The sequence below is a fragment of the Cricetulus griseus genome, chromosome 2 (assembly GCF_003668045.3).
Source record: "Cricetulus griseus strain 17A/GY chromosome 2, alternate assembly CriGri-PICRH-1.0, whole genome shotgun sequence".
Taxonomy (NCBI): domain Eukaryota; kingdom Metazoa; phylum Chordata; class Mammalia; order Rodentia; family Cricetidae; genus Cricetulus; species Cricetulus griseus.
The window spans coordinates 236,949,619-236,962,836 of NC_048595.1; the positions used below are offsets into that span (position 1 = coordinate 236,949,619).

The 13,218-nt window shown below is 39.4% G+C and overlaps 1 protein-coding gene across 1 annotated transcript in view; it reads right to left on the minus strand.

The window, feature by feature from the left end:
• Positions 1-13,218, minus strand: part of Sim1 (SIM bHLH transcription factor 1) — a 65,172-nt gene that overhangs the window by 38,322 nt on the left and 13,632 nt on the right. Inside the window, exons 6-8 of the mRNA XM_027402945.2 lie at positions 12,811-13,010; positions 12,514-12,620; positions 11,701-11,848 (exon numbers count right to left, since the gene is read on the minus strand). Of these exons, the coding sequence (XP_027258746.1) occupies positions 11,701-11,848; positions 12,514-12,620; positions 12,811-13,010 (455 nt within the window). The remainder of the gene's footprint in view (positions 1-11,700; positions 11,849-12,513; positions 12,621-12,810; positions 13,011-13,218) is intronic.

Below are 13,218 nucleotides of genomic sequence, written 5' to 3' on the forward strand. Positions count from 1 at the left end.
TTTTATGAATAAAAATTCATAATTCATCAAATGTGTGCCTCAGGAACCATTTTAAATTTCCTGGCCAGGATCTTGTGTTAAAGAAAGGTTTCAGTGGTTGGTAGAGAATTTGGGCTGCCCACTGAAATGACTAATTTTCATTTTGTCTAGTTGAAGTCAGCCATTACAATACTATACCAAGTACACAGACATGGGTAGAGGAATAGGTGGCTGACCATTGTTACAATTTACAAGATCTGGGAAGCTTCGCATGACAATGACTCGGCAGTGGTCTACTGGCTGACAGTAAAACACATTTATTTCTTTAGCCTTAGATATTTGACCCGGAAAAAGATGATAGTGCATTTCCCATATGTTAACTTCCCCTCTGAACATGGTAGCCCCCAAACTTTCAGCACGCCTCAGAAAGCATCTAATCAGTTTGTTAAAACACAACCTGCTAGACTATACCCTTTTTCGTTTATTTGCAGGTCTAGGATACAGTCCAGAAATGTGCATTTTTTTTACATATTTCCCCAGTGGTGCTGATGCTGGGAGGAGTGACATACTTTGAAAACCATAGCAGTTGTTATCTGGGATGAAAATATCAAAGCGATTGGGTGAAAGGGGACTACAGAAATATGGAAAGCGGGTGGGCAAGAAAGGAGAGCTCCACTACAATGCTTTCTCAGAGCCTGGCTGCTTGCTTCCTCTCAAGCTGGTGCTCTGCAAACTGCAGAGCTACTGTTCATTCCCCAAGGAGCTTCTCTCCTCTCATCACTGGTGATCTTGCTCTTCTGACCTTACCTCCCATGCCCTGGTGATCTCCATTCACTATCTTAAGACCTTTCCACTCTACCAGAACCAAAGTCCAATATGTGAATTTTTCCAGGCATCAAATCCCAACACACAACTGTTTGCTGCCACTGCCTGCAAAACTGCTTTGTACCGCATCATCCAAGTTGCTCAGGCTAAAACTCTAATGTTCTTGATTCCTCTCATTTTCTCACACCATAGATAGTATTTCTGCACAGTGCCTCTGGTCTAGCTATAACAGACACTCTGAAACTTGGCTGGATGGAAGTCTGGCATCTCTGCTGTCATCTTGTGTCACACCACACACAGCCCTACCATATAGCTTGGCATGCAGCAGGCATTAAGAAAATATTTGCTGAGTATTTACACTATTCCCAGCTTGCCTTAGACAGAACTTAAATAAACATCCCTCACAATCCCCTTAATTATCACCACAGAAATTAAACTGATTCTTATGACAAAACTTTGTTTTATGATAAAAGATTCATCGAGTCAACTGAAAAGGCATACAAACAGAAAAGAAATTAAATTGTACAATGCCTGTGTTGCTTCTAATATCTCCCCCAGTTTTCAATTAGCTTTCATGATAGAACACTACAACACACTCTGCTAGTGCTTTGCATGCTCATTGGTGGAGTGGGATCGACTCCGAGTCAGCCCCTACCTTTGTGTGTCTCACTCTTCCAGCATTCCTGACCCCCATGGTGTCCAGAACGCAAATACAAACACAATACATTCAATGCTTTGCTTTGGCAGAACTGCAGAATAATTTCCACAGTGAAGCTAAATACTGTGACTTCCAACATTGTCAATCTCCTAATGGTTTGAAAAAATTAAAATGCAGAACTCTGAGTTGAATTTCATTAGATCTGGAGGGGGAAAGGTAGTTCTTTTCCTGCCACATATTTGAACAGCAATAGCAACCACATGAATAGCTGAACGAAGTAAATTTCCTGGATTTTTACACTTTGGTCACCAGGACACCTTACAGTCTCCACAAACACAGAAAGCAAAATGATGACTGAACAACAGCAAGCTCCCAACCCCGAAGAATACTGAAAGCCACAGTTTCTACTTTTGCAATGGGTAGAAGACATATGAGAGCCACCCTTTCTAAGGGTACACTACCAGAGACTGAGGCTATTGATGAAATATAAAAAGTGGCAAGGGACCTGGGTTTCACAATACAAACACTGAGAGAATCCTACCTTAATGGATACCTTTATGATATCCAGTTCAATATAATGAGGCTATTTCCAAGATCTGGCCAGCAGCCTGTATTAGCACAGCTTTTCTGATGTGGATACAACAAATTCTGTTTGAACAAGAAATCCCTAAGAAAGAAAGATCCTTTGCCAGGCTCTATCCACTTTCTAATAAATCACAGGAAAATATCCTTCTGGTAAGAACAGAAGCTCCCATTTGAATCCTGATAAAATACTGGATGTTCTAAACAAAAATGATGTTCAATAGAAGACATTTATCAAATGCTATTTTTATAAAACAATTATTTTTGATGCTTAAATTGGTAAAGGGGATGATGCGATTGGGTATGGGGAGTGAAGATATTTCATGGTAGCTGACTAGATCCAGATACATGCAATTATGTCAGAAAGACTCATTCTGTGGAGACCTCAAATTAAAAGAAGTAGTATCTCTATAGGCCTTGGCAAAACATCTGCAAGATGTCACCAGTTACTTCATAAAAAGCCAATGCTGGGCATTTAAATGTAGAGTAGCAACTTCATTTTGCTCACCCTAATACATGATAATTTTATGAAGAGCATACCAAAAATGCCATCCACTTCAGCTCAGGGGCTAGGTCAGTATACTGCTTACAGTGCTAACTATAATACACCTGTTCTCCCTGAGCCCCTTGCATCAGCCATTCCAATAGGATCCCATCTTTCTCCTTAACTGTAACCTTCCCAAGCATGGTAGTCAACAGAAAAATTCTCAGAGACAGCAGCAGTGCCTGGGAAACATACCTTACAAAGAAAACAATTTTTAGATTATTACTGAAACCAGACAGGCATGATGGTGCATGCTTTAATACCAGCACTCTGGAGATAGAGGCAGGTAGATCTCTGTGAGTTCAAGTCTAGCCTCATCCATATAATGAGTTCCAGGACAGCCAGAGCTATGTAGAGAGACTCTGTCTAAAAAAAATATATAAATAAATAAATAAATAAATAAGAGGAAATTACAGAAACTGAATATTATCGACAGTATTATGAAAATGCAAAAAATCTACATAGGTAATCTACAGTGATTTTTCCAATGGAAAAATTCATTGTATTTAATAATCCTTTCAGGTATCGATAACAAAATACTGCAAAATCCCATTTAAAACAGAAGAAAAACATCAGCTTAACATTTTGTTCAGAAGGACAAAAATCAATTCAGGTACAACTGCTTTCTTTCCCCCAAAGTAATGAGATACAAAGGGGCCACAATGCCTGTGTGAGAATTAGGATTGTAGCCAGCCAGTGTGTCTGTTGTATTGTATTGGATTCTCTCTCTCTCTCTCTCTCTCTCTCTCTCTCTCTCTCTCTCTCTCTCTCTCTCTCTCTCTCTCACACACACACACACACACACACACACACACACACACACACACAGTGTTTGGGGCAGGGAACACCTCCAAATGAGCCCAACTCCTAGTACTTCCTTTACTTCCTCACCACCACCACCTGGTCAGAGAAGACCGGACATGGCTGCTCAGGTTCTCTCTTTCTATGTAGATAGAAGCACTAGCCTTGAGGAATGCCTGTCTTTCATCAGAAGGCCTATAGGGAAGTTGTGCTTAACATTTCTTTCCATTCCCACCCCCAAACCCCAAAGACATTGGTCACTTATTTTGATGTCATTCAAACTTGATGTGGCACCAGGTACTCAGTAAATCTTTTATAATTTAAATCATTTATAAAGACTCCTAAAAACTGAAGGACCTAACAATGCACCAAAATGACTACTGATTTATTATTCTTAAGCAAAGTCTTGCCTTCCTAAAACTTACACTTTTCTTCTTTCAAAGCTCAAAGACTCACACATATTTGTTTTGGGCTTATTAGTATCCAAAAAAAAACACTTTTTATTTCATTAAAATAAACAATATATCAATAGACATTTTCTCAGTGTTACTCTGAATTGAGCACAGTGCCAATATGCTCACACATTATTTCATTTAATATTCAGAATGACTCTAGAAAGGGAAGCACCCACATTTTACATATTAAAACTACAAATAACAGAGTTCAGCAGCTTGCCTTTTCACAGAGCTGGTGAGTGGCAACACTGGGAATAGTCAATAGCCTCTTGGCTACTATGCCATCTCGTATAATAGTACACACTGAAAGCTCATTGTGTAACACAGTTTTCAAATGCCTTGTCAAGAATTTCCAGGATTTGAAGTATCCTAATGAGAATCCTAGGGGTTAGACTGCACCATAGTCTTGTAAGAACAGAATTGGAGAGGCAAATGCAGTCTTTTGGCCCTGCAAATCCATTTCAAGTCCCACACTGACCTTGTACTTACTTGTCTGTCCTAATACATATCTTACACTTTCTGAAAATTAATTTCAATATAAAGCCACTATATATGGCAGTACTACACAAAGAGCTATCCGACAAATGGACACAACTCGCTGGTCCTTGTCAAAGATCCTAAGCCTGTTGTTTCCAATCCTTTAAATCCCATTCCTTTCCCTGAAACTTCACTCTCACCTTGAACTCTGTGCCCTCAGCAAGCAGTGCAAGTGTTCCTAGTTCCATTTCAAACTGGGCCAACCTGACTACTCAAGTTAGATGGGTCTCTTCCCTCTGGCTAAGTCAACTATATAGTGCCTGAGTGATGCCCAGAACTTTGTTTCACATACAGCTACACAAAGGCCAGGCAAACCAACCAGGACAAGAGGCCCCATTGAAAACCACCAAAAAGGCAAATGTTTCATATACTTGAAATTATACATACTAACAGCAGTCAGTTACAGTTACTAAAAAGCTACTGGTTCCAATTAAATGAAAGGAATAAAAGTTTTAGTCCTCTAAATACTCCTTTTCTCCAGGAAAGTAACCTCTGCCAGGTGCTCTCAGCCATCCTAGTAAGAGGAGGCCCTTCTGGCTGCCCTCCCACCAAGCAGGTATCTCTCCTGCCCTTACAATAGCAACAACTGCTAAGCCAAATGAACCATGGAAATCACACACAGGGACACAGCCTTTAGACTGCAGAGTTAAGGAACTGTGTAGAAAGGAGACATTTATGAATACCCAAATTTGTGGACTGAAGGGCTTAAAAACTCAAGACCCGGTCAGACTCCAAACACTGTCAGTGTCCTACAAAAACTAAGTTCCCTCTCAACCCTCTGGACTTTGCCGTTACCATAAACATTTCCTTTCCTTTCTAGATACTTGGACCTTGGAATGCCCAGAACACAGGAAAAGGAGAAGGGTGTCTGTCAACCAAGACAAAATGTGTAGGTTCTTCATTGTAGTATTCATCAAGGATTTCCACATTTCATTTAAGTCACAGCCAAGTCATTTTTTTATGGTAGCATAAACACACAGCATTTTAACCCAGTGAATTTTTATCACCACCTGCTCATCTGGAAAGACATATCATGAAACCAGTAGGAGCAAAGCACAGAGAGAGAAACACTAAGAACAGTAGCAACCTTTCAGTAAATTATTAAGGTTTGCATAGCCACACACACTGAAGGTAGAACCTAACACTTCAGGCATACTAGGTAAGGACTGTGCTGCTGGGCTGTATTTTATTTCCATATAAGATCACACTACATTACTAGGCTGAACTTGAAGTTACCTGTCATCCAGACAGATGTTGAACTAGTGATGCCTTTACCTGAGCTTCTGAGATAGCTATGACTGCAGGCTTGTATTTGTCCAGCTATAGACTCAAAGGTTATGCCAAATATAACAGTATTCCCTAAACCAGAGACTGTAAGGAAACAAAAATATGCTTTCCTATAATTCAAATAAAGCTCCTTTTGAATTTTGAACCACGTTTGCTTTCTCAGCCTCCAAATAAGGCTTTCCTGTAATGTGACTAAAAGCCCTTCCCACCAACAGACAAGAAAGCCAGAGAAGAGGTGAGGCTAGTCATTATCTAGTAGATGACCAAGCAGTCATCACCCAGAGAGGAAGGGGGAGATTCTCTACATCTGTATTCTTTATGTTACAGCAGCAATAAAGAGAAGAGTGGAGTCCAGAAGGAGAGGAGGAAACAGGCAGTTCCCAGAGATCAGACGGTAGCACAGTAACTGAAGGAATTTGTGGAAGTTCTCAGCACTCAAGTACAACCACAAGGGACAACTACAATCATTGAACCCTTTCTCTCAAAGGAAGAAATGGACACACACACACACACACACACACACACACACACACACACACACACACACACACACACACAGAGTCTGGAAATACTCCACTTCCACAAAAGATAATCTGTGTCAACTCTGATAAATGGGATTACTTGTATTAGCAATTCACTGGCATCTGATTTAATGTATTTTACAAGACTATAAAACATTAAACTTGGTAGCAAAAATGAAATAAGTAATAGCAATAACTTATCTGTATTCTAGAGAGATGCAAGAAATCTGGGGAAAAAAACAAAATATTTGTGACATTATGATTAAAATAATATTAAAAATATCCGAATAAGGCTTGAGGCAGAAGTTTCATGTTGTTAATAGATGCCATCACTACGCTTTAGGCACAAAATGTTAATATATGACTGCACAGTTTCAAAGCAGCAATTTCAAGGCAGATTTTTAATATTCCACAGTGAATTCACATTAAAGCCCATTTTGAAGCTGGATCGGCTGACCACTATAGGCCTTCCTCACTTAAACTCAACTCTCCCCCTCTGACTTTTCCTCCCCTAAACCAGCTTGACTCTCACCTTCATACAGAAAAGGGAAAGATGCTGTCATCAGCACAGAGCCTTTACTTCTAGCTTCAGGTAATAAAAAGGAATGAGGACTAATTAGTCTATGGGTATAAAGTTATAATTAGAGAGGAAGAATAAATTCTGATGCTCAATTACATGATAGGGTAGTCATAGTTAACAATATAATTTATATTTCAGAACTCTTTAAGGTACAATTTTAATAGTGTCATCACAAAGAAAAAGTAAATATTTAAGGTAATAGCTCATTTAGCTGAGAGCACTGAGAGCTATAATAATGATAGACCTGACAATATACTCAAACTGGTACAATTATGGTACAAATGTTATGGGCATAACCACCTACTTTTTAACTGAATCTACAGTCCACTCCAAGATATGGAATCCATATCTGTCACTGTTATTGAAGCCAAGAATCTATGGCAAGATAAGTCAGGGGCCCTAAGCAAAAACCTAGTACAATTATCCTACTAAATGGACACATTAAAATGACTCCTAATGACTTATTGCTATACCCACAAATCAGAACATCTCTCAACCCTTAACTGAGAAGTTTCTTCTTGCAGTAGATGCTATTGACACAGAAACCCTATGACTATGGACCATTCAATCCTAAATGGGACATAAACATCACACCCTTCCCCAAAAGGCTAAGAGATCTTCTCTGAAAATAGGATCAGAAGATTGTCAAGAGCCAGAGATGATGGTTAACTTTGAGGAAACAATGTTTTCTGGACACAACCAGGCAGCTCGACATATAAGCTCACAGGAACTGAGACATCATGCAGTAAGTCAGCAGGACCTTCCTTTATCTGACACGATGTGCAACATAGGAGAGGAGTGATTTTGATGATTATATATTTTCACCAAGTTTTAAAATATATTTCCTAAGTCCTATTAGTAATAGAAATACTTATGGTCCTTAAATAAATTTAAACAAATTTAAATCCTAACACTGAAATTAATTCAACACCATTAACCTATCAGAAAGAACAAATGGATTTGAGAGTGCTTTTAACATTTGCTGGTTAAAGTAAGGATATATAGAGTTTTCTACACACCAAATACGCTAACATTTTAAGATATTTTTAATTATGAAAAATTACAAGGCTTCTCACAATATTTAACTGAGAACACTGTGCAAACAAGAAAAAGAAGCTTGGGGCTGCATTAATTACAATGTGGAGCACATTTTTCTTGGATGTTAAGTATCTCTCCTTCAAGCATTGGCAAGTTTTCTACAAATTCATGGAGATATTAGTAGATAGCCGCAAATCTGGATTGTCTCCATCCGTTGTTCTTAGTAACACAGAAACTGGAGGTTTTACATAGAAAACTACTTCCTTCTATACAATCTACAAATCACCTACAACAGCACTTGAGATTTTCCACTAAAAGCAGTCTTCTCAATTCTAAGTTGAGTAAACAAGCAGAAGCAAGCTTTTTACTGGGGGATAAAAAGGCTGAAAATATTAATTTGTCAGATCATTAACAATCTAATTTTTCTTTTCCGATCACAATAGTATTTGTTTATAATTCTTATTAGAAATCTAGTTTAAAATATGATACCCCTTACAGCTACAGAAGCCATCACAAAATGCTGCAAATACTGCCTATCAGCCATGCTAAGGTCACCCATCAATGAACACTTAATAAATATTAGTGGTAAATTGATTTTAATGACACGTAAACTAATGCTAATCTATACCTTCACTAGCTTCCATAGGCAGTAATTCAGAATACTATAAATGTGCCATCATGTATAGTAGCTAGGTAGGACATGGAAGTATGTAAAAGCCACAATGTCCATAACTTTATCTGAAATTATTTAGTAGGAAATAGACACATACAAATCAACCACATACAACTATAGAGGGACAGAAAACAAATGTGGGAAATGTCAACGCTGTCCTATTCTTTCAATATCTAGGTCTGAAAAAAAGATGATATTTTTTGATGGTTGAACTCTATTGATTTGTCTTAAAAGTAGAAGAGTATTGCTTAATCTTAAAATATTCAATGCCTATAATCATAAAGAGAACCAGTATTTCTTATTTCCCTTCAAAATACTTTTCATAGTTTATTGGGTGTTTCACATTTTCAGTTTTCTTTGCACTAAGTACTAATGTTTTCCATCTGAACTAGCTATGAATAATTACTACTACCGATTAAACTAAGGTGCATATGAATTCCAGACTCAAGTCTTCATACAATGTGCTTTCCTTTTGTATTTTACACTCCCAGGCCTCTCATGAGCAGTCACTGTGCTTAGTTGTTTTCTCAAGTTATCTATCCAATTAATACCCAGGACTGGGTATCTCTCTCACTGAACACACATTTTAAAGTATTCACTGTATAAGATTTTTATGTGGAAGAAAACTCTCTCAGATTATGCATGTCTTACAGAAAATCATAAACTAGTCATATTTTTGTTTTATTGTGGTGGTGATGTTACAAAGACACAGTAAGTGCAGAAAAACTAAGATTCATTATATTATGGTGTCTTTGCATTTTTCTCTCCAGCTTTGCAAAATTCAGTGCTAATATTGAAGTTAGTAAAGCTCCTGTTCTAAAATCATCTTGTTTCTCCTACATGCACTATTGCTGCTACTTATTAAAGCAAGGGTCAGTAGATTTCTGTTCATTGATGCTTTTATTAGATAATAATGACTGATTTTTCCTGAGTATATTTTAACAATACATTTGCCATCGTAAAATTAGAAAAATAATCTTCTCATGAACATAGCTTCTACCAAACTCACACTCTCATTTGATCCTTGATTATTTAAATTTTTTCCTCCACTTTCATGTCATGAAAATTACTTCAAAGTGTACAATATATAAAAATTTACATTTGGAAAACATCTGGAGTATCAAGTTATCTGGGAGCTTGCTCAATATTTCAGGGCTCAGTTGAGGTGGTGTGTTTGGAAAGGATTCACTTACCACTCTCTGGCTGCATGAAGAAGTAGCCCCAAAACAAATGTGGTTATCCATTACTACCATAGAGAATCAATAGACATGTATTTAATTTGCTTAGACAGTGTGAATTAGTAACTTCCAGCCAGATGTGTAATATACACATGAAACGAATGGCAACCTGTTCATTATGAAAATCCTGTCAACATACACAGAGACAACCGATGACATTTCATCTGGAGCAGTTTCCACATTTGCAGCTATAAAAATTGTTCTGAGAATTTTTATACAAGGAATTGGAGCTGAGACTCGTAACAGTGTCAGCTTTCCATCTTGTGGGCCTGAGCATGTATGTTTCTATGTGTGTGTTTCGATTTTCAGTGGTGGTACAAAACGTTCAGTAAATACGTGCCATGCAAATTTTCCTTCCATAAATCATGTATTTTCTCCTATTACATCCTTTTTAATTGGATGTAAATTTAAGGGTCTAATTCTACAGCTCTCAAGAAGTGTGTAAAGAATGATGCATACAACAGACGGCAAAAGAACACTTACCTACTGGAAAATAAAACAGAGTGTTTCAAAGTGACTCCAAATAAATTAAGCTTACCCATTGGGAAGTCATTCAGATCATTTGTAGGGGATCTGTCTGGCTATATACCCTGTTGTTTGATAAAGAATGATTACTACCTCCAGGCACCACCAGAGAACAGAGATTATATAAAATGCTTGTTATATATACACCCAATGCACCTTTAAAAATGTTCCTTTCTTTTCCATGGTAAGCAGACATAATTTGTCACCCTTTAATTCTTCTGCTTCATGGGTTTGTTTTATGAATTGTGCCTTGCCAATTTCTCGTGTTTATTTTAATAATCTGAAAGGCTGTCTATTAGATAGATGGATTGATTCATCATACTAAAAATAATGGTATGTTTTTACTCTTTATTAAAATACACTACCTTCTTGCTACTACAAAAATTGAAAGTTTCTTTTAATATGGTTTACTAAAAAGTGAACAATTAAAATATTCCTAATAACCACTTATTATTTTTAAACAAACAACTCTTACTTAAATCAAATTCATCAGAATCTACTGAATTTTCTTGTTAAACAAAGCACTGTTATTGCAAAGCATATTTTCAGCCACTACATTTTTTTTATTTGACAATTTAAAGCAATGTAGAATGAATCCAAACCTCTTCTTGCATTTTATACTCTATTCCAAAGAGCATCCTTTAACCAACTTCCTAATGTCAAAATAGCATTTTTGGTAAGTGTCTGATGGGTCAATATTTCCAAAATAAAGAGTTTCTGAAGTCCCCTAAAAATCACAAGTTTTCAAAGCCTTAAAAAATAGTAAATGCACACACAAAAGATTCCGTTATAAAGACTGTAACCCTATGCAACTTGACTTGCGCAAACACTGCACAGAATATGCTTGTCCACCAGGCTTGTACTGAACCACGTGATCGGCTGGCTGCCAGGCACGCTTCTGCAAAGAACTAGGTTCCAATGCAGCTGCAACAGCTGCCCTGTCTGTCGCACCCTGAAGATCCAGTGAAGGCGTTTTAATCTAGCACCCACAAATTCTTGTAGCCTAATCCAAAATTTTTGCTTTTTAGGGGCTAAAATTAGACTCTGGTCACTCAGTTCCCTTTTGTGGTTCAAGGAAAGAAATGCTTTTTTAGGATTCTAACTTTGATTGGAGACTCTGTTTAAAATTAAGAACTTCAAACCCGAGATCTGAAAAAGTGAAACAGATGTCCAGTTTGTTAATAGTAAATGGCTCCGTAGCCGTATCCTTCCCTCTCTTCCTGCCACATTAAATTTTATTTAATATAGGGTTCGCGTGAAAGGTTGAAAAAAGAGAGAGAGAGAGAGAGAGCAAACGTGGACAGTATTGGGAAAACTCCTAAATCTTTTCCTAGAAAACGACGAAGGGGACCTTCGAAGTCCTCAACCTTCACCAAACCGCCTCTCCTGGGAGACCAGAGCCTGACCCAGCACACAAAACACACAGGCTACACTCAGGCTGGCACTCAGGCACTCACGTGAGGACGTAGTTGACGCTGACGATGCAGTGCGGCCTCGAGGAGCGGCTGTTGTGAACAATGGTGGCATAGCTCTGCACCCAGACCCAGCCGCCATGCTTCGCCAAGAACCTGTAGTACTTGGTGGTCACCTGCCCCTTCACCAACACTAGAAAGACAGAGGCAGACAGGAGTGAACTGGTCTGTCCTGGACAAGTCCCGAGCGACCTGTGGTTTGAGTGCAAAGCCCCTCAATGCCATAACAACCTCTCCAGAGCACATGGGAGAGATGACAGGAAACTCCCAATCAATTGATTACCTGTTCAACTGTATTGAGGCCCTGAGCCCCACTAATTAATATCTATTATATGCTGATAGTTGCTGTGGTCCCTTCTGGGGCCCTCTGTCTTTCACACAAGCAATGGGGAAAACACTAACACTTAAGGGTTTTCCCAGAGTGACTTTTCCTACTGCTGAAGAGGAAGTCCAGCTCTAAATCCTCAATCCTGGAAGATTAAGTTCACAGCAAAGCTATATCAAAAGCTAGGTGAGTTAATGCGTGTGAGAAAAGTAGCCTAGGTTGTTCAAACAGTTCTTTAGTGATGTCTTTAGTGATGTTTGCAGGTGAAGAATAAAACCCCACTGGGGGAATGCCTCCCCCACCCCGTTAGTATTTGCAGCTTCATTAAGTCAGAGATACCAGACTGGGTCGAAGCAGTCCCTTTACTCTCTTCCTAGGAGTCACCCCTACCCTTCTAGGGAGAACCCCCAGCCATCTGCGTGGACCTCAGGCCTTGGCTCTGCCACTCCCTTGAGAGTAGGGTGGGGCCTTACGTAAGTGGTGCGCGCAGCGTAGGTGGAAGGTGTCACAGCCATGCACATGATGGTACAGGGTCTTCTCAATCAAGTCCTGAGGTTCATACCCAGTCAGCTCCGCCACCCTGCGGGGAGCGGGGGAGGGGATCCCCTATAGTTGAATGTAGAACATTTCATCACCCCTACCTGGGTTCTTGGCCCCATTTCTCAAAACCTTGTCAGGTGCCTCACCTGCAAAATGGGCTAGTAAGATAAAAGGGGGTCTCCCTCTCTAAACACTGCCATTCAAAGTCCCTCTCCCAACTACCCACCCACCTGGAGTCCAGGAAAATAAGCTTCATGTCCAGACTGGCTCGGAACATGAACATGTTGCTGTGTAGTTTGATTTCTGTGACAGCGCTTGGAGGCAGGGAGTGACCCACGGCCACCAAGCCCACATTCTGGTAGCACCCATCGAAGGGCGACATATCCAGGCTGTACTGGCGGATCTTCAGGTAGCCGCTACAGTGAATGACCTGTGGTGGAGGGGAGGGGCGAGACTCAGCAGAGGTCAGGAATCGCTCCCCACGGGAAGCAGAGGAGTTGAAACATGTTAAGATTCTACTTGACCACACACCATGAGCTGTCCCCAAAGAGTGACTGCCCAGTCACGGTGAATTCACGCGGGAGCTTGTAAATACAGAAAACTGAGAAATGCACATGGCTGGCTCCCGACAAGTCCTA